Source organism: Bison bison, unplaced genomic scaffold, assembly GCF_000754665.1.
Source record: "Bison bison bison isolate TAMUID 2011002044 unplaced genomic scaffold, Bison_UMD1.0 scf7180017864482, whole genome shotgun sequence".
Lineage (NCBI taxonomy): Eukaryota > Metazoa > Chordata > Mammalia > Artiodactyla > Bovidae > Bison > Bison bison.
In genome coordinates, this window is record NW_011495042.1 from 2,082,896 (window position 1) to 2,105,634 (window position 22,739).

The following is a 22,739-nucleotide window of genomic DNA, read 5'->3' on the forward strand; positions in this document are numbered from 1 at the left end:
TGTAAAAGGGGCCGGCCCAGACTTGCAGAAAAACAGTCCCCCCGCCACACACACCGTCTGGCTGCAAGTCTGTGGCGTGCCCCTTGCTCTGCTCTGGGGTGTCCCAACCAGGATGAACCAGTGCGGATGAGAGCCAAGGAAGCGAGGCTGCAGCTGCTAAGGTGGTCACTAGAGGGAGCCAGGAGGCTGCCTGGAAACGCACAGGACTTGCCAGAGAGAGAGAAAGCTTCTGAGCCAAGGTGTGGAGAACACCCAGCTCTTCTCTTGGGATGGCATCAGGGACATTCTAAGGAATCTCGGCAGGAATTAGCTTTTTGATTTAACAGACGGTAGATCACCTCTCTTCCAAAAATCACAGAGGAAAAGGGTCACACACGCCGAACTCAAACCCTGTAGCAGTCTAAGAAAGATAAATGAGAGCTTTTTCACATATGATAACAAAGATTTTTTTAAACAATCACATTTGTTTGTGATGGCCATCAGTGCATATTTCTGTAAGCTACAGAGAAGAGTGTAAAATGATAAGCTCACCCTGGAGAGGAAACTCTTAAATTATTTATCTCTGACTCAGAGGGGCTGTCTGGGACTTAGCTTAGGGAATGAATCAGAAATATGAATAAATGTTTACTTGGATCCAAACTGGCAGCCTTAGAGGAAATGATCACATAAAGCAGAGTACATGTAAATGTAACATGTAGCCATTTAAAACACCCTTCAAATAAGTGTTTCAGTGGTATGAGAAAATGCTTTACTATAGGAGGGTACTCAAATTATGTTAGTAAGGGACAAACGCAAGCTAGATACCTGCACCTACATTTACAGCACAATTCCATTTTGGTAACCTACACCCACACACACACCACTGATGTTCAAAATGGAAGGCTGCACACTAAAACTAATCGCTTTTAGCACTGGTCGATAGCACTACAGGAAAATTTCACTTTCCATTTTATATTTTTCTTTCAAAAACGTATCTAATGTTATATAGCACTGACAGGCTTATTCAAGGGAAATTTCACTTACCACTTTATACTTTTCAATATTTACAACATTTTTCTATTATTAAATACAGTTCAGTTCAGTCGCTCAGTCGTGTCCGACTCTTTGCAACCTCATGAATCACAGCACGCCAGACCTCCCTGTCCATCACCAACTGCCGGAGTTCACCCAAACTCATGTCCATCGAGTCGGTGATACCATCCAGCCATCTCATCCTCTGTCATCCCCTTCTCCTCCTGCCCCCAATCCCTCCCAGCATCAGGGTCTTTTCCAATGAGTCAACTCTTCGCATGAGGTGGCCAAAGTATTGGAGTTTCAGCTTTAGCATCATTGCTTCCAAAGAAATCCCAGGTCTGATCTCCTTCAGAATGGACTGGTTGGATCTCCTTGCAGTCAAAGGGACTGAAGAGTCTTCTCCAACACCACAGTTCAAAAGCATCAATTCTTCGGCACTCAGCTTTGTTCACAGTCCAACTCTCACATCCATACATGACCACTGGAAAAACCATAGCCTTGACTAGACGGACCTTTGCTGGCAAAGTAATGTCTCTGCTTTTGAATATGCCATCTAGGTTGGTCATAACTTTCCTTCCAAGGAGTAAGCGCGTCTTTTAATGTCATGGCTGCAATCACCATCTACAGTGATTTTGGAGCCCCCAAAATTAAATACAGTAGAAGATGGTATAAGAGAAATTTCACCTTCTGCTTCACACATTTTAAATTTTTCTAGAATCATGTATTCATAATCTGAGAAACAATACTTTCTTCTTAACTTTCAAGTAAAACTCATGTAATAATGTGAAAAGGAAAAAAAAAGTAAGATTCAGTTATGTAATGAAGAAATTTAAAGAAAAAAGACTGGAAAGGAAATCTGTGCAAGAATGACAGGGTCTCTGGGTAGACGTACATGGTATCTGAATGACTGTGGGGGGTGAGGCAGGAATTCACTAGTTGTTTGCTTCTTTATACTCTCCTAAACTTCCCCAAACTTAATAGTGAGCAGGTGTCAGTTTGATGATCATTCTAAACAGTGCCCAACTGGCCAGACAAATCCTCTCCCTGCCAGGTCCCAGAGCTGAGGAGTCCCATGTCCAGACCCCAGAGGCAGGGGCAGCAGACAAAGGTTGCATCTCTATTTCCTTTATTACCAAAAAAATATAAATAAACAAGAACTTCCCCCACAGACCCAAGAAGGTGGGGCCTTTCTCTGCTCTGAAGGACTCAAACTCTGGTTTTCACGAAAGTTTTAAACGATCCACGCCACCCCCACCCCGAGTTTAGAAACCCACTTCCACACCCATAGTTTGCATTTTCTCAAAGTGAGAGAAGGAAACTAACATCTGTTGATGGCCTCCTGTTGTTTCAAGTGCCATATTTAGAAGTTTCATACACTAAAAAATAGTTTTTAAAGTGTCTGAATTCACTGCCACACGTTACTACATCGTTAGTCCCCCTTCTGTTCCCACCTTCCACGTTCCTTTCACAGAGACATTTCACAAACCACTCCCTGTCTCCTACTCTAGGATGCATTCAGCGGGAAAGAATTCACCAAAGAATTAGGCAGAAATAGGACCCGTCACGTGTCAACATCACGGAGCAGTGTGGGAATGCAGGGACCGGGGATCACTGGACATGATGGCCAGTGATCTGTGGTCAGCAGTCTGGGCTTCCTCTTCTCTTTCATAAAGACGCCATGTGGTGTCTCCTCACTCCGTCCTGTCTGACTCTTTGAGACCCCATGGACTGCAGCCCACCAGGCTCCTCTGTCCGGGGGATTTCCCAGGAAAGAATACTGGAGTGGGTTGCCACTTCCTTCTCCAGGGGATCTTCCCAAGCCAGGGATCAAACCCACATCTCCTGCACTGGCAGGCGGATTCTTTGCCACTGAGCCACCAGGAAAGCCCTAAAGACACCATGGAAAGTGAATGTTAGTTGCTCAGTTACGTCCAACCCTTTGAGACCCATGGACTGTAGGCTGCCAGGCTCCTCTGTCTATGGAATTCTCCAGGCAAGAATACTGGAGTGGGTAGCCATTTCCTTCTCCAAGGGATCTTCCTGACCCAGGGACTGAACCCAGGTCTCCTGCATTGCAGGTGGATTCTTAGGTCAAACAATATCATCTCCACCTCATACATTAGGAAGGCTCAGCGAGGCTCGCCCAGGTAATGAACGGGCAGGTTGGAAGCCAGGCTGTCTGACGGTGACGTGTGTGCTTGTTCCATTGTGCCATAAGCCCACCTGCACGGTTTAACATCTGCTGAGTGCACGCCGCCATGTGGAATCCAGTCTCTCTCTCCCTACTAGGGAATGGAGAGGGCATTTTCATTTTTTAAAGTGCCTTCTATGTACTGGGCACTTTACCTACCCTGCATCCCTTTAACTGTCTTGACAATTCTGTAAAAATCCCTTGTGATGGCATCCATGTGGGATATCACTCGACTGGTGACGACCCCCATCTTCTACCCTAGACACACTGAAGGAAGGTAAGGCCATGCAGAAAACAGCAAGCAAACTCCTCTTGAAAAGCAGAGAGGCAGAAAGAAGGTATTCTTCAGGCTGAATCACTCTAGATCTAGCCAATGAAACAGACACCGATGAACTGGGAAATTCCTGGAATCACAGCCGCTGTCCTGAAAGTTCCAGGCAAGGGCAGGACCCCGAGCCATCCTCACTGACAAATAAGCTAGAGCAGCCGAGCACCGCCAGGTGGCGCCAGACCACAGCCACGACGGGACAGGCAGGAACCACACAGTGGGGCTGAGAACTCCGGGCTGGTGGGCGCTGGAGGTTGGCTGGGGTCATCTCATTAAACCCGTCAATAATGTGACCCCAGAGCAGTTTAACTCCGCGTACGGCACTGTATGCAGTTTCACTGAGTCTTAATGTTGCAGATGAGGAAACAAAAGCTAAAGGGTCCAGCACGTTTGGCTGTCTGGCCAAAGCCAAGTACAAGAACTGGGCTTTGAACCCAGGCCTCACAAGGAACCCACTCCAGGGTCCTCGCCCGGGAAACCCATGGCCAGAGGAGCCTGGTGGGCTACAGTCCGCGGGGTCGCAAAGAGTCGGACACGACTGAGCAACTGAACAACTCACTGGTGCCAGGTCAACTCTTCCCATCGCACTGTATCCCTTTGCCCTGGAACGGGAGAAGGTGGATTTCTTGACCTTCCCAATGATACTTCTTCCCCATGTGACTCCCCTGAGTGCTGGTGACAAGCCACAGTCCTCACACTGCCGACGGTGTCACGTATTTGGAGCCAGCGGAGCCGTGCCAGAGCTCACACAGACCGGAAGATAAAGCAGAACGGCCAAGGCGTGAACACGAGAAAACAGGCCTGCGGTTCTCAGACTTCAGCGTGCTTCAGAACCACCCGGCAGCTGTGCTAACACACAAGGCTTCTATGGCCCCGCCTCTGAGATTCTGACTCAGTAGGTCCGGGAAGGGCCTGAGGATCCGCCTGTCGGACGACTTCTCAGGTGCCGCTGACCATGCTGGTCCAGGGACCGCACTTGGAGAACCACTGAGTCGGGCTGCGCCTCGGGCCCGTCTCTGAACTAGCAGCTCCACTGGAAGAGAGTCACCCAGGTGCACCAAAACTGCTGAGCCTGGCCGGGGCTCCCCTGGCGGGCCAGGGGTTGAGAATCCACTGCCAGTGCGGGGCATGTGAGTTCCATCTCTGATCCGGAAACTAAGATCTCACACGTCACGGTGCAACTAAACCCACGCGCCACAACCACTGAGCCCGCGTGCCCTAGAGCCTGTGCCCCGCAGCAAGAGAAGGCACCGGAGCAAGAAGCCGGCACACTACAGCTAGAGAGTAGCCACCGAGTATCAAGTATTGCAACTAGGGGACGTCCGAGCAGCAACGAAGAGCCTGTGCGCTGCTGGTGAGACCCAGTGCAGCAAAAACTAAAGACCCAGACCATTCCTATAACAATTAGCATCAAATACAAAGCTGTTGAGAAGGAAGAAGGTGTGTCGGGTTACATCTTCGCAACTCTAGTTTCAGAATCATCCTGCTTCAAGCAGAGGAAGTCCCTGAAACGGGAAACAGCTGGTGATATGCACACGAAAAATATTCCAAATAAAGAGTTTTTCCAGAGCTATGGAATATAGTACTCAAAGTCGCTCTTTATTTTCCGATCACAACAATAGCTCATAAAATATTGACTAATAAATGCACAGACTCATCAAGAATCCACTCCAAAAAGCCACTTCGCATAGATGCAGTGAATGAATATTCTGTATAGGTCTGCGGGGGCACCTCCAGATGAAAAGAGAAAAATGTGGATAAAGTCAGTGTAGCTTAGTGAGGGAAAGAGCAGCTGAGGACGACACTAGAGAGGTCGGCCACTTAGTGTGACAAATAAAACTAAACTGGCAACACTCACCATTCTTCCTGATTTCTAGAAATAGAAACAGCTCAACTACTCTGGAAAAGTAATTGGCCCTTAGCAGTAAGACCTTACCGCAAATGTGTTTCCAAAATATCTCCCTGAAAAGTAACAATGCAAAGTTTTCCCGACAATGAAGATACTTCCTGAGAGAAGTAAAAACCAGCAATCCTTCAGATACGTTTTTATTGTACTGTTCCAGCTGGTAACTTCTACCCGTTCCATCCGCAGTGGCTACCAGCCCATATGTGGCCATTGATACGTAATTCTGTATTATTCAAAATAGCATTAAAAATTCAGTTCAAGGGCTTCCCTGGTGACTCAGCAGTAAAGAATCCTCCTGCCAATGCTGGGGACGTGGGTTCGATCCCTGACGCGGGAAGATCCCACGTGCCGCAGGGCAGCTAAGCCCGTGTGCCACCACGACTGAAGCCTGTGCACCCTGGAGCCCGTGCTCCACAAGAGAAGCCACTGCAATGAAAAACCCGTGCACCCCGCTCAATGCAACTAGAGAAAAGCCCGTGCAACAGTGAAGACCCAGCACAGTGAAATTCTTTTTTAAAATTCAGTTCAGGAGGAGGAAATGGCTACCCACTCCAATATTTTTGCCTGGGAAATCCCATCGACAGGGGAGCTTGGCGGGCTATAGTCCATGGGGTCGCGAAAGAGTTGGACACGACTCAGCGACCAAACGAGAACAATGTTTCAATGCATAATAAAATAAAAACGTCTGCTCAAAAAAAAAAAAAAAGAAGAGTTCAAGCTTCCTCAAGCAGGGTCTGGGGAAGGAGCGGCAGGCGTCACATCAGGCTTCGAGGGTGGACAAGGAAGACAAGGCGTTCAAGCACAAACAGGAGGAGAAGCAGAAGAAACTCGAGGAGCTAAAAGCAAAGGGCAAAGGCCTCGGGGAAAGGCCCCCCGGCCACCTGTGGAATTAAGAAATCCGGCAGAAAGGAAGCTATTCCTTGTGCCGGGGCGATGATGAGCCTTAGTTCCATTCCTGTGTAAACATCCGGATTCGCTGCCGTAACAGCTGTTGCCACCTGTAGCTAGAATTAAATGTCTTGGAACCTACTGTACATTTAAGAATAAACTTTTGTAAAAAAAAAAAAAATCAGTTCAAGTATTTGAACAAGTACATTCCAAGTCCCCGGAGGCCACTTGTGACCGGGGCAGCTACGGAGCACCTGCATCATTCACAGAGGTCTATCTGATCTACTTCTTCAAACAGCTTTTCCAGAACAGGTTAACTGTTAGAAGGCATTGCCAGTAACAAAGCAACAGAAAGAAACCAAGCAAATTGGCTGGGTTCCGACGAACAGTCCGCCTGGATTCCATAGGCTCACACCGGCCCAGTGGGACGAGGAACAAAGCAGCAAGAGAAAAGTGGAAAAGCACTCAGGCTGGGGTCCTCGGCTTCTACTTCCCAGCAGTGAGAGGCTGGCCAATCACCTACACCCCTGGGTGCCTTCGGTACCGTGGAGAGGACCGATTAGGGATGACAGCGGGCCCAGCATGTGCCGTAAGTCACTGTTGCCAGGATCCCATCGAAAACCTTCAGTTTCTGAAGCAAAAAAATCACCTCCACCTCCATCTCCCTCTGTGTCCAAAACCTCCAGATCACTGCTGCTTTCTCAGTTTTTCTGTGGTCAAGGGCCAAGTCTTGGGGGTTTTGTTTTTAATTTCCATCTGCCAGACTTATTTTCTCATAAAATACAATAATGTGGGGAAATGAAAACATATGAAATCCAAGCCCCAATTTGCTTTGTCAAGTTGTTATGAAAGTGTTCAATGTCTGTTGGTTAGGAAAAGCCTCCATGTCTGTGCTTCTGTCCTACTGGCCGGCACTGGTCGAGGACCACACTCTCGAGCAGCCCACTCCACACTCCAATCCTCTTCTAAATCTCCGCTCCGGAGTCCTTTTTATGTTTTTCTTACAGTTTTACAAATCCATTCTCTTCTTGTTTTCCATGTCCATTCTTCCAGACTATCATCATCTGGGTCAGGGAAGAGAACGCTGCACAGAAAAAAAAAAAAATCCCGGAGCTTCGCAGAGGGTCTCCTTGGAGGATTTAGCAGAGCACAGATCAGCACAGGCATGTGAAGAAAATAACCACAGCTGGGGCCGAAAGACATCCAGAAGGATGAGAGAGAACAGTGCCTGATGTTCACAAGGGCCGGAAACTGTCGATTCCCAGCAGACAGACTGGGAGGATGCATAATAATCCAGGCGACGCTGAGTAAGGTTGTGCCCTGTGTTGGAGGGAATAGTTAACCCTAGACTGAGGTCTGCTGTATAAAGAAAGCTGAGCACCGAAGAATTGATGCTTTTGAACTGTGGTGTTGGAGAAGACTCTTGAGAGTCCCTTGGACTGCAAGGAGACCCAACCAGCCCATCCTAAAGGAAATCAGTCCTGAATATTCATTGGAAGGACTGATGCTGAAGCTCCAATACTTTGGCCACCTGATGTGAAGAACTGACTCATTTGAAAATATCCTGATGCTGGGAAAGATTGAAGGCGAGAGAAGGGGATGACAGAGGATGAGATGGTTGGATGGCATCACCGACTCAATGGACAGGAGTTTGAGTAAACTCCGGGAGTTGGTGACGGACAGGGAGGCCTGAAGTGCTGCAGCCCATGGGGTCGCAAAGAGTCAGACACGACTGAGTGACTGAACTGAACTGAGGTCTGCCATAAACTCACTTAGCAAACAACAAAAACCACCCTGGAAAGGATCACTGTTTCCAAGTAACTTATCTGCACCCCAGAATATTTAACTGCTCAAGAAGATTTAATAGAATGTAGAAATACCCAGGACTCAATAAGGTATGGTTTACAATGCGTGGCTTCCAGTCAAAGATGATTCGGTAGGCAAAGAAGCAAGAAAACACATCCCATAATGAAGAAAATAATCCATCTGTGGAAATCAACCCAGGTCTGACACAGACATTAGAATTAGTAAAGAAGGACAAGTTACTGTTGTTCTGTTCCATGTAACAGTAAGTAACTTTGCCCCCAAAGTTAACCAGCGACCCAGAAGATATTAAGAGGCCTAGACTGAACTGGTAGAGATGAAAAGTATGTCAGAGATGAGAGAGACACTGAATTAAACGCAGATTACACATTGCAAGAGATAAAATCTATCTCTTGCAATTAAAGGCACAGCAATTGACATTAAAGGCACAGCAACTGTCCGAAATGCAACAGAGAGGAAAAGAATTTGAGAAATGAAAAGGCCATGAAGTGAGCCATGGGACAACTTCAAGGTGCCAAAATGGGAATTCCTTGGCAGTCTAGCAGTTAGGATGTGGTGCTTTCACTGCCAAGGGCATTGATTCAACCCCTGGTGTGGAATTAAGATCCTTCAAGCTAGAGTGTGTGGGGTGGGGGGAAACAAAAAAAATATATATATATGCCAAATCAAGGGACCACTGAGTCCCTGAAGTGGAGGCTCGAGGGGAGAATGGCAGAAAATTTGAAGAAATGATGGCCAAAAATATTCCAAATTCGATGAAGACTATCAAGTCACAGATCCAAAAAGTTCAGCAAATCTCAAGCATAGGAAGCATGAAAAGTACACCAGGGACATCATGATCAAATTTCTCAAAATCAATGACAAAGAGAAAACCTTAATCTAAGGAAAAAGACGTTACATACAAAAAGACAAAGATAAAGGTCGCATTGGATTTCTCATTGAAAACAAGGCAAGCAAGAAGACAGCGAAACAACATCTTTAAAGATGAAATAAAAAGCTATCGACCTAGAATTATACACCCAGAAAATATATATATATTTCTATTTATATATTTTAGGACAATTTATATCTTTTATAACCATTATAAAAGGCCTTATATCTTTTAAAACCAGTGTGAAGTAAGAATGAATTCAGACATTCAAAAGCTGAAAGAATTCTTTACAGGCAGATCGGCACTACCAAAAAAAAAAAAGTTAAGTCTTTCAAGGAGAAAGAAAACAGAACCAGATGAAAACCTGGATCTAAACAAAGGAATAAAGAGGACCAGAAACAGTAACTGATTTTTTTCTTATTAGTTAAATCTCTTTAAAAGATAATTGATTAGCGCAATGGAATAAAATTGAAAGAACATAAGTAAACCCTAACATTTAGCATCAGTTAATTTTTGATGACTATCCCAAGACAATCCAATTGATAAAGACTGGTCTTTTCAACAGACGGTGCTGGGAAAACTGGCTGTCCACAGGCAAAAGAATGGATTTGAAGTTCTGCCTCACACCACATACAAAAATGAACTCAAAATGGATCAAAGAGTTCAACCTAACAACGAAAACTATAAAACTCTTAAGAACAAATGGGCATGAATCTTTGTGACCTTTGATAGGGCTATGTTTACTTAGATGAAGCACCAAAACCACAAGAAACAAAAGAAAAAACAGATAAATTAGACTATATCAAAATTTAAAAACCTTTGTGCTGGAAATAAAAATATCAAGAAAGAGAAACAATGGTATACAGAATAAGAGAAAATATTGGCAAATTATATATGATAGATTTATATGAAGAACATACAAAGAACTATTAAATGTAATAATAGAAAGACAAATAACCCAACTAAAAATGGGTAAAGGGTCTGAATAGATTTTTTCCAAATAAGACATACAAACAAGCCCATGAAAAGAATGCTCCACATTACTGGTCATCAGGGAAATGCAAATCAAAACCACACTGAGGTTCAACGTCACACTCACCAGGACGGTCAGAATCATTCAGATATCACAGGTGCTGGCAGGAAATGTGGAGACATTGGAACATTCAAACGCCGCTGGTGGGAATGTGAAATGGTGTCGCCACTTTGCAAAACGGTTCCTCAAAAAGGTGAGCACGGAGTTACCGTATGACCCACCAGTTCCACTCCTAGGTATCTATCCCGGAGAACTGAAAACAAGTATGTCCACACAAAAACACGCACAGGAATCCTCACAGCAGCAAACGGCCAAAACGTGGAAAGGAGGATCCACTGACTGATGAATGGATAAAATGCAGTCCATGCGTACAATGGGTTACAGCCACGAAGAGTGATGAAGTTCTGATACACACCACAGCGTAGTTGACTCTGGCTAATGTGATGCTAAGTATTAGCAAAAGAAGCTAGTTACAAAGACCACATACCTACGAATCTATTGATATGGAACATCCAGAATAGGCAGCTCTATAGAGGAGAGGTTGCTTAGGGCTAGAGGGATGGGGTTGGGGAGCAGGGTTAAGTGCCACCGTTATGCCCCCCGATATTCCCTCAGTGCTAACTGTATGCTCTGCCTTATAGTAAAGGTGGCAGATCAAGGGAAAAATCAAGATCAGTTAAACACTGTCCCCATTCTCCCAAAACCAACCTCAGAGGGGGAGACACAGACCCTGCAAACAGTTTCAATCTAATCATATTTCCTCACACCCAACACAGGTATGGTGTTCCTGAGATGGATAGGATACCTGTACCCGAGGGGCCACAACAGAGACTGCAGTGGAGGACACCGCTCAGAGAGCGATGAGCACCTGTGGGGATGAAGCGGGAGACACAGGGGTAGGAAAGGGGTGGGTGACGTTCAGTGCGGCTGGTGGTTCCCAGGGACATGAGGTGGAGGAGATGGTGGCAAGAGAGCAGACGAGAAAGGGGCTGGAACCACGTGGAGCAATGTGCTCAGCGTCAGGTAAAGGAATCAGACTATGATGTTATGAGAAGAAGTGGCTGAGCTGGGGAATGGTCCCCTCGCAGCTGTGCTCAGAGGCCAGCTGTGTGGATGGGGCTGGGCAGGGCAGCCGACAGGACCTGAGGCGGTTAGGGGGAACAGAGAGGGTCTTCCCCCTGTGGGGGACCCAGACAACCAAACCCCCCAGTGGTGGCCACTGCTGCCCAAACTCTCTGCCCAGGCATTGGATCTGCCAGACTCCCAGGCTGGCCGGGGCCCCAGCGGTGCCTTGAAAAGCCAACCACAGGATCCACGCCTGGCCCCCGTGGTGAGGGTTCTCTTCCCCTTTAAACCTTAACCGGCAGGAAGGTCACACTAGCTTTGAAACATCAAGTCAACAGAATCGTATGCAGCAGATGCTTCAGAAGACCACAGGGCGACGAGGAAGGAGCGTGAGACATACTTCTAAATGGGAGAAACAGAACATAAAAGCAAGCGCCGGGATGACTTCTGAGCACTTGAAATGCGGCTAGCGTGACTGAGGGATTAAAACCTTTATTTCATTTTAATTAACGCAGTTTCCATTTACATAGCCACATGTAGCTGCTGACTACCATACTGGACGCTGCAAGTCTCTACTCCCCAAACCATAGTTCACTTATCAGTGAGAAACAATCAGTACGTTTATTGTTTTTAGCACTTTATACATCACAAGGGCAATATAGTCACACTGTAAAAAAAAAAAAATACACGTGGGAGAAGAAAATCACCCGTAACCCCAAACAAACAATAATGTCAGTTCTGGAGAATCCTGCAGACAGAGGAGCCTGGCAGCCTACGGTCCATAGGGCCGCAAAGAGTGGACACGACTGAAGCGACTTAGCACGCGTGCATACTCACACGGGTCTGTCATCCCGGTACTATCATTAGGCCAAAATCTGGGCGCCCAGTGGCCCAGTCAAGTTGACACATAAAATTAACCATCACAGGGCCAGAGTGGGGGACAGAAGTATAAAAGAACATTTGAGAGATGGAATATTTGAGAGAGAGGAGATGCTGTTAGCAGGATGAGATCACCAAGGAGACCCAAGCAGTGATTGTGATGGAAGCATAAAGCTCAGTTTTCTGTAAAAGCTCTCACTCCCTGGGATTCTGGCACTCACTGCAACACCATGTGTTAATTAGGATGCAGTGAGCCCCGCTGCGTGTCAGAGCATCCTACACTCTGCTTTTAGAGTTGAGGAGACCCTGGGTACCACCAGAGCTCACCTTTGGTCTGGTTTTACTGAGGGAACGGGTGCAGATTTCCACCCCAACCATGCGTGTGCAGGTATCAGGTGCTTGTAATGCGGATGTGGCAATTAATGACACAGGTCGCACTGGAGTTACCCTCACAACGTGGCTTAAAAGTCCCAGACTCCTTTCGTGTCCCAGGCACAAAGAAGCTGACGCCTTCTCGCTGTCGAGGACATCATGGCCTCGGAAGGCAGCAACAGAGTCTGCTCTGGGAAACCAAGCCTGCTCCCAATTCTGCTGCATGCAGCAGAAGGGGATTTGCTGGAGAGGGACACGTGACTCTGTGACGACGCGCAAAGTAAAAGCCTCTCCTCTGACCCCTGCAGCCCTTTGTTCAGCTCTGTCTATTTTGGTGGTTTCCTGATTCTGCCCTCGCCCACTGGCTCCCTTTGTTATCTGCCCACTCTCCCTTTCTCACATTCTTGATCTTCAGCTTTTCCCCGAGATCCAGCTGACTCATTCAGCTCACGCGCCAATGCTGAATGTGATGAGAAATATCGGGAATGACTCAGCAGCTCAGAAAACTCAGGGATCAAAGGGCCTAAGGAGGAACAGACCTCTAATGAAAGCCCTTAATCCATTCCTCTCCTATGGGTGCATCACACCCGCTACCGAATTCTGACTCCCCTATTCCAAGTACCAGGCCACTCCTCTGCATTCACACATTGAAAATATCCCCGAACCCAGTCTTTGCTGTCACACAGCACCCAGGTGGAACTGAACCTGAGATGTCACGGCGAGACCCCGTGTCTCTCTAAGCAGAGCTCATTAGATACAGTGGCTGCGATCAAGGGCTGTGCGTCCACACGGTCCTGGTTTCCATTGTCAACCAGGTTATTTAACATCAATATAACCAACCAGAAGGAAACTCAACTTTCCAAGCCTCTGCTCATCCGTGAAATGAGAGTAATAACAATGCTGAACTCACTCGGGGTTGATACGCTGATTCAGTGAGCAGGTGGAGGGCTTGGGGCAGCGGCAGGCCGACAGTAAGCTAGAAAGCTTACCTGTGAATTACTTATAAATACTGAGATGACTCTTAAGAAAGCAGGCCTGCCATGAGTTAAAGAGAGACCTCCCTAATTCAGGCTCGACTATTTCAGAGTCTGGACATCTCCGAAAGCTGGGTTGGTGAGGCGGCATATACAAAGTCAACGAAACATCACTTTGCCAACAAAGGTCTGTCTAGTCAAAGCTATGGTTTTTCCAAGAGTCATGTGCAGATGTGACAGCTGGACCATAAAGAAGGCTGAGCACTGAAGAATTGATACTTTTGAACTGTGGTGCTAGAGAAAACTCTTGAGAGTCCCTTGGACAGCAAGGAGATCAAACCAGTCAATCCTAAAGGAAATCAACCCTGAATATTCACTGGAAGGACTGATGCTGAAGCTGAAACTCCAGTGCTTTGGCCCTCTGATTCAAAGAGCTGAGTCATTAGAAAAAACCCTGATGTTGGGAAACATTAAGGGCAGGAGGAGAAGGGGGTCTACAGAGGCTGAGATGGTTAGATAGTATCACTGACTCGACAGATATGAGTTTGAGCACACTCCGGGAGCTAGTGAAGGACAGGGAAGCCTGGCATACTGCAGTCCATGGGGTTGCAAAGAGTTGGATATGACTAACAGAAACGAAACACCCTCCAAGGACCTTCTGGTACTTTAGCTGTGACCTTCCTGGTGGATAAATCATCAGTCTCTGATTTATTCACTAAGAACCTCTGTCCCACAAATCTGGGCTTATTTCTAGTTGTTTCATTTACTCAAAGGAATGGATTGGCACTTTCTGGTGTCCTCAGTTCAGACTCTAGCCTATAGATGACTCTATAGACTCTAACTCTATAGATAGAGTTCCCCAGATGTTTAGTCGACAAGTCACGTCTGAATCTTTGCAACCCTGTGGACTGGAGCCCACCAGGCTCCTCTGTCCATGCGGATTCTCCAGGCAAGGATACTGGAGTGGGTTGCCATTCCCTTCTCCAATGGATCTACCTGACCCAGGGTCGAACCCTAGTCTCCTGCATTGGCAGGCAGATTCTTTACCACTGAGCCGCCTGGGAAGCCACTTTCCCAGGCGGGGTCTAAATAAAGGTGTGAGACCTCACCAAACAACCCCTTCACTACCTTCAGCAAGCATGGACGTTTGGGTTTTGGCAGGTGCGATGGGCCGTGGCACACATTCTTAGTTTGGCTGTGTATCTTCCCTCAGGGACGGTTGGCAGATCACAATGCACGCCTCCGTCCAGGAACACAACACTCAGAGTCACCTGCTCTGGCCATGACCTGCACACCTCAGCCCTGTCCCGGGAGGGGACCCCATCCGCCCTCCTCTGAGCTCAGGCCCATGCTGGGCATATTCCTCATTGGCCTTGGCACTGCCTGCCCCCAAGACCAGGGCACCCTCATGGTCCATGGGCTTCTGGACAGGAGCATCTCTTATCTAGTCCATTATTTTCTAATCCACACAAAATCCCTACTGAAAAATAGTAGGGGCTGTGAACCAGGAAACTGGTTTCACCCATGATTCCAGGGTGGAATTTATTTAGTCTTTACAAGATGAACAAAAGCTTACTTTCTGGACCTAAAATGGCCTGGGGTGAGGACACAGAGTCTGGACTTCTCTCTGCCTCATAGTTTCTTCTGGAAGGTGCCAAGGAGACTTCACTTGACTCCACAAGCCCAGCAAACTTTTTCTTCCTTCTTGTTCAGCCTCTCTCGAGCCCCACACAGGCGCCAGCTTCTCCTCGGACTGGCCACTTGACACAAGGTGTCCAGACACGCGGCATGTGGCTGCCGGCCAAGGCCGTGCCCTCCCTCCACCCAACTGTGCCCACAGCTCCTGAGAGCATCCAGCTTGGGTGGGCAGAGCCCGTTGCGGGAGAGGGAGACCCACTGCACACATCTCCACGGCAACCAAACATACCCACCGCTGGAGGAGCCTGTTAAGAAAGAACTTTAACAAACCACATAAACGCCCACGCCTCGTGCCCTGAAGGCTTGCTTCTGGGAACCAACTCCAAGGAAACGACTCACTAGAGGGAGAAAAACACACAGGCACAGACACTTGCTGGAGCCATGTGTAATGTGCGCGTGTGTGGCTGACTCACTGGTGTGCAAAGCAACGCTACTCCAATACAAATTAAACCAACAAGAAACCCCAGACGTGCCCTGTGCCATCAAACTGTCGAACGGCTCAGCTGACAACCATGTAACTATTAAAATTATTAAACATAAAACGATTTATTTTAAAACTAGTAAAATGACCACTAACGTAACGAATGTAACGGTGTAACTAACAAAATTATCACTGTTATTACAAAGATGACAGAGACATAGGTGAATGTATGCCACAACGTTAAATCGGAAAGGATACAATATCGGTGTACAAGACAACTCTAAAAAATGCGTATAAATGTGGACAAAATCTAGAAGGGAAAATACCTGTTAGAGAATGATAACAAGACGGGTTTCTGTCTTTGAAACTTTTTGTGGCTGTCATGTTGTTCCCACACTAAAAATGAACTAGACATTGTTGCCTGTTGGCAGATGGGGAACTTCCACCATCCAGAGGCAAGAGGTTTGTCTGCGTGTAGACACCTTGGGATAGGAAGGCGGCTACGGACCACATGACCAGGCAGCTTGTCCAGGACTGGCTGCTGAGCACCCCAGAACTCACACGGCAGCCAATGGCCCTTCTGTCTCAGTGTCGTCCTCTCCGGGGTGTGCCAAAGGCATAGAGGCACCTCTGACAGGCCCTTTCTGTTGCTCACGAAGGGAATAAATTGTCTGAACCTAGAAGTAGCTCGTTTTATCTCTAATGGTCAAATCTATCAGGCCTTGGCCTTGCCTTGTAAGTGCGTGAGAGCTCAACAAGATGCCAGCATTATGTTTCGATAAAGTATCAACAAGACCCAAGAAGCAAGTGTGTGAGAGTGCAGGTGTGTGCACGCATGTGTGTGTACCTACAGAAACACATCACAATGGTGTTTCAAGCCAGATTATTTTCATAAACGAAATGAGGAAACAAACACACACACAAGTATGGAAAAAAACACACTTATCACATACACCTTAACCAACCAAACACATGTTCAAGGCTAACCTAATCTAGATTTAGAAGCCATGGATTCAGCTCAAACGCTCAGTTTTCAGCCTCAAGAGGCCCTTCCCCTCTCTGACCCCATTTTTCTCTTCCACCAACAAAGTCGGGGACAGAGCGGATGAGCCTGGCCCCTGCTGTGCTGCGTCCACACGCCAAGGCTCATGGAAACACACTCGAAGACCCGCAGAGCCAGGATGCGGGACACCCTGGCGCCACCTTCCGCTGAAAGCATTCACCGGCAGCAGCAAGTTAACTGAACAAAGTTAACCACTGCTGGCGTCCACGAGAAGCTGCTCAGGCACATGCCTGGGTCTCCAACCGCCCCCTGCAAGTGGGGAGGAAGCCGCGTGTTTACCCACAACAGGAGTGCCACCACACTCTGTCCTGAGGCCTGGTTTGCTGGCACTGGAACTGCAGAGAGAGTGGTTCATGGTTTATGTGAGAAGGCAGGGTATGCCTAGTTCAGGAGAAAAGGCTCCTTCCTGCTCAGAAAACACGGAAGGCTTCCTGGGGGAGGAGGCACTGGTGCGGGTGCTAAAGGCAGGACTGAATTTAAATGCCTGCAGTGGGTGTGGAGAGGGGTTTCCAGGGGCGAATGTGGAAGGGAGAAATTCAGTCAGACTGTAATAAGAAAGTAGGAAGCAATGAAACAGAGACAGACCACAGGGCCTTAAATGCGAGAGCAAGCACAATCCCAAAGCAGCTGTCGTCTCAAGTGTGCGTATCTGCCTTCATTTCAAAATAAACTGATTGAGGAACTGCCAGCTAGTCAAGCGGCCACTGGCGGAACCAATGGACTCAACAATAGCCTTTGGCCCCCAAGGACTTTCTAGTTCAAATGGTAATTGCTTGAGGTATAAACACAGCCTCTGCTCAATATTTATTTTCTCTTTTCCTGGAAGATAGAGCAAATATCAAGAAACAGTGGCAGGAGCCAAGAGTCTGAGATCATTTTTAAAAGAAGGCATGATCACAACTCTTTAAAAATAAGACAACAACACAGGTCAAAAATTTTATTTAATTCATCAATTAATGAGAGACCAATAAGATGTGATTGGCTTCCCAAGTGGCTCAGCGGTAAAGAATGTGCCTGCCAATGCAGGAGATGTAAGAGATGTGGGTTCAATCCCTGGGGTGGGAAGATCCCCTGGAGAAGGAAATGGCAACCCACTCTAGCATTCTTGCCTGGAAAATTCCATGGACAGAGGAGCCTGGTGGGCTACAGCCTCTGGGGTCTCGAAGAGTCAGACATGACTCAGTGAGCACGCACACACAATAAGGTGTTACACCTGGGAGACAGGGAAGAACCATCTAGATGCGGCCATCAGAAATGCTGACGTAAATTGCTTAACAGATGCCGAAACTGGTCAGTCGCCACCAGACACAGTTTGCAGAGCTGTGGACAAGAACCACAGGCTTTGCCATCAAGATTTTACAACTTACGGCTCAAAGGCAAGGAAAGGCCCAGCGACCCAGGGAATCTGATAACCAGGGGAGTCCTACATTCCCACTGCGGATGCTAGGAGATGTGTAATCCATCTCAAGTGAAGTGAAGTGAAAGTCGCTCAGTCGTGTCCGACTCTTTGCCACCCTATGGACTATACAGTCCACGGAATTCTCCAGGCCAGAATACTGGAGAGGATAGCCTTTCCCGTTTCCAGGGGATCGTCCTGACCCAGGGATCACACCCAGGTCTCCTGCATTGCAGCCAGATTCTTTACCAGCTGAGCTGCCGAGGAAGCCCAATCCATCTCAAAGTCTTTCACAATTTTCCCTACAAAGGTGAATACTGATCAAGGTGGAAACTCTTAGGCACGTGTTTTATGGAAAACCTAAGTGAGGATGAAGCCTGAGGCTGGGAACCAGGGCTGTGTCGTCAAGACATGGCAGGCCCATGCCAACCCAGGGAACGTCAGACTGGGAGCCCCGAGGCTTGCAAGGGCTGTGCCACAATCAGGTGACAAAGACCCTCCCATTTCTGGAGGCTCCTAAAATGAGGAGCCGGGCACGAATCCCAGGTGCTCAGTCTGGCCATGCCTGGGAGTCACCTGAGGAGCTAATAAATCTCTCACGCCCCACTCTAGAAACCCCAGACCTAGAGCTTCCGATTGTGCTGGCCAGGGAAGGCCATAGCATCACTAGCTTTCAAAATCTCTCCACCTCCCCAACACCACCCCGGTGATTCTAATGAAAAGTCAGGACTAAGGACCACCAGGCCAGACGATAAGACCCCTTTGTCCTAGACACTCTTTGGGCTTTGTTGTAATGTTTTCTTTTAACTGACGGCTGTCAGCCTCAGGGCAAAACTGGAGAATGTTGGCGGAACATTTTTCAAAAACGCTCCTCAAAATTAATCTTTGGTAGATAGCATGAAACAAGCATAATTCATGACTTGGTCAGACTTAACAAACAACCTCCAATGTGTTAGAATCTTCCACTGTGTTTGCCATTCATTCAATGAGCAGTCTGAGCTGAGCACAGGCCTGGTCTCCTGATTTGATGTTTTAGGCATAACGTCCGCAAAGCAATACAAAAATACCCAGAGGTGTTGCTAAGAGGCACCCACACATATTGCTAAGAGGAACCCACTCGTGTGTGGCGTGCATTCACACACACCCACACTCTTCACCCAAACAGCAGCCTCCAGATGAAAGATCAGGGCAAAAGAGCTAAGAAGGGACCCCGCTTCACACTGGGGTAACTGCTGAATCACCTTTTGGTTGGCTGGTCCCCACAGTGAGGGAGATAAATGACAAGAGGGCAGACAACAGTGAATCCCAGCACTCTCCTCCCGACTCTTCTGAGACCTCTGATGTTATTAGGGATCGCTCAGCTACACCAGAGTGCGCGCCAGGCAGTGCCTGGTACTCTGATGGGCCTTAAGCTAACAGTACCAGCCCCTCTTCTAGAGGACGCTGTCCTGCCTTCCCGCAGGACCACGCAGGGACATGGGCCACGTGTCTCCTGGAAGGATGCTCTTCCATCTCCTCCTTTCCTCACTCCTCCTGTTCCTCACCCTGGGCCCCCCACCCCTCCACACACACACACACACACACACACACTTACTGCAGGCTGCACAGGTGAAGCACGCGTCGTGGTAGAGGTTCCCCATGGCCTGGCAGGCCTGGCCGGCCCCAAACACCCCCTTGCTGCATTTCACACAGGCTCCTGCAAGGGAAAGAACACAGCAGTGAGTGGGGAGAGAAGCACTGTAATGTGAGTCAATAAAAATCAATGGACAAAAGCAAGATACCCAGCCCTCCCCACAACCAGCCCATCCCCGAATCCTGGGGGTCACTCCTCTAGAATGTCTCTCTCTCTCGCTCTCTCCCTCCATCAGTCTCTCAACTGTCAGTCCTTTCCACTGCAGGAAACAGCCCCGGGCTCGTGTCCACGCTCCCTCCACAGCAGCGTGTTAATGCTCAGAAAACCTCCACTTCTTCCATCTTCTTCCTTGCCCAAAGCTTTCAAAGGCTCTCACCGGGGACTTCCCTGGTGGCCTGGTGGCTAAAAGTCCTCACTCCCAATGCAGGGGAACCCGGGTTCAGTCCCTGGTCAGGGAACTAGATCCCACCTGCACCAACTAAGACCTGGTGCAGCCAAAAAATGAGTATTAACTTTAAAAAGGCTCCCACCGTTACAAGACAACGTCCAACGCTGCACCGTGATTAAAACAGGCCAAACGTGCAGGCTGAGTGAAAGTCGCTCAGTCGTGTCGGACTCTTTGCGACCCCATGGCTCCTCTGTCCATGGAATTCTCCAGGCCAGAATACAGGAGTGGGTAGCCTTTCCCTTCTCCAGGGGATCTTCCCAACCCAGGATCGAACCCAGGTCTCCTGCATTGCAGGCAGATTCTTTACCAACTGAGCTATGAGGGAAGCCCAGTATGCAGGCTGGTCAACTTCAAATTATTTCCTTTAAGTCTCAATGGGAACCACCAACAGGGAACTTACTAACCTCACTTTTTACAAAGAGCGATCAGGCCCCCAAACCCTAGGTCCGTCAGACTGTACAACCAGTGCTCCTTCCTGCCCCCACCCTGGCCTCTGGGTCTCAGCTCCTGGCCTGGGCTCTGGGCTTCCCTGCCTGCATCCCACGCCCACCCTCTGCTCCCTTTATGTGGTCCCTTACGTGGACCAATCCACATAAAGGGGGGTGTTGGGGTCTCCCTCCCAAAGAACTCCCTCATTATAGTCAAATGAAAAAAAATTACAATTATGTAAATAATGTATGAATTTTTTAAAAAGATTCAGGAAAGAAATACACCAAAACTATAAAATTATGACTGATTTCACTGCTTTGCATTTTCTGTATTAGAAAAAAAAAATCCTACATTGCTTTACAGCCGAAAAAAGTCTAGTCTCAAAAAGTATTTTGTATCTGGTTTTTGTTCTTGGCCACGCTGAGCAGCTTGTGGGATCTTAGTTCCTTGACCAGGGATTAAACCCAGGCCACGGCACTAAAGGTACCAAGTCCTAACCACTGGACTGCCAGGGAATTCCCCTGGATCTGTGTAAGTGTATTGTATAGTGTTAAAATTTTTTGAGAAACTGATTATATACTTATATACAATTTATATATAAATACAAATAAACATATGTAGTTTTCCCAAAATTTAAAATATATACAAAAAGGTCCTCTAGGCTTCCCTTGTGGCTCAGTGGTAAAGAATCGGCCTGCCAATACAGGAGACATGGGTTCGATCTGTGGTCCAAGGAGATCCCACATGCTAGGTGGGCACCTAAGCCAGTGAGTCACAACTACTGAGCCTTGCTATAGAGCCCGAGAGCCACAACTCATGAAGCCTGTGTGCCCTAGAGCCGGTGCTCCTCACCAAGAGATGCTACCGCAATTAGAAGCCCACAGACCGCAACTAGAGAAAGACTGCTCAGCGACGAAGACCTACCATAGCCAAAAAACAAAACAAAAAAACTCCCCCAGCATTCAGCAGGGTAACCAGGGGCTCAGCCAGCCTTTTGTGGCTCTGTCCAATCTGTCAGGCTGTTCTCAGGCTGCAAATTCACAGCCACATTCTGCCTACAGGGCCAAAAGTCCTGTGTTTCAAAGTTCTTATCATTCCAAGCTGATAAACTACATCACCTCCAAAGGAAGTCCAAGCTGACACAGGCTTCATGAAATGAAGCGCACCCGCTCCAACCCCACAAGTCCACAGAGAACGCATAAGTCCAGAACCCGCACACCACTTCACCAATGCTCCCTGAGGAAGCAGGTGCGGCCGTCCATAAGAACAGTCCTGTGTCAGCTGAGAAAACCGGCTCCCGAGAGAATTCGCTGTGCACAGCTCTAGGGGATCACAAGTGGTGGTTATTTGTCGTTCTTCTGTTTCAACGTTTTATTACGAAAACTTTCAAGCATGAAAAGAAAAATGGAAAAGAGTCCCATGTGCCCATGACCCCAGTTCTACAATCGTTGGTACTTTGCTGCCCGCCCCTCAGTCAACCCTGCAGTCCAATTCGTGATGCATTTCGCAGTAAGGTGCAGTGAGCAGTCCGCTTCATCCCAAACACTTCAGTCTGAATATCATTAATAAGAGTTCATTATTTGCTTACAGTTATCTTTTTAAGATAAAATTCAAACAGTGAAATGCACAAACTGTAAGTCTATCACCCGATGAGTTTTGACAAGTAACCTTTGTAATGTAAACCCAAAATAAGATACAGAACATTTCCAACACCCCCGCAAGTTCCCCAAGGTGCTTCCCTTCCATCTTCTCTTACTGGCTATGAAATTGCCTGTGTATGTGTGTGCGTGTGTGTGTGTGAGTGTGCGTGCAAACACACATGCAGGATGAAACTACTGGACAGCTGGTATTTCTTTACCTCGCCAACAGCATGATAAACTTGAAAACTCCAAGGAACTCAGAGGCATCAGCGTGTATTTTTGTCCGATTACTTCATATACAACGTAGGCTGCTCAAGTAAGTCAAGGACTACATCTATTCTGGAACTTCCTTGGTGGCCCGGGGCTGAGACTCCACAGTCCCAATGCAAGGGGCCGGGGTTCAACCCTTGGTCAGGGAACTAGATCCCACATGCCGCAACTAAATAGCCCACATGCGCAGTCAAGACCCAACACAGCCAAGTAAATACCCATCCTGGGCAAACTGCATTCCTTTGCTGGCACACTCAGCGCTGCCTCCAACGAGCAGGAAGAGTGACGAGGGCAGGATCCTGCTGGCACCACTCCTCTCTGGGGCTGCTAGAGCAGGCTCATCCGTCCAGAAACCAGCAGTGCTGGCGGCTGGCCCCGGGGGGCCGGGGCACCCGG

General features: G+C 47.8%; 1 protein-coding gene across 1 annotated transcript in view; it reads right to left on the minus strand.

Moving 5' to 3' along the window:
• The window catches only part of LIMD1 (LIM domains containing 1), a 75,098-nt gene that overhangs the window by 18,783 nt on the left and 33,576 nt on the right, over positions 1 to 22,739 (minus strand). Inside the window, exon 2 of the mRNA XM_010862413.1 lies at positions 19,518 to 19,619. Within this exon, the coding sequence (XP_010860715.1) occupies positions 19,518 to 19,619 (102 nt within the window). The remainder of the gene's footprint in view (positions 1 to 19,517; positions 19,620 to 22,739) is intronic.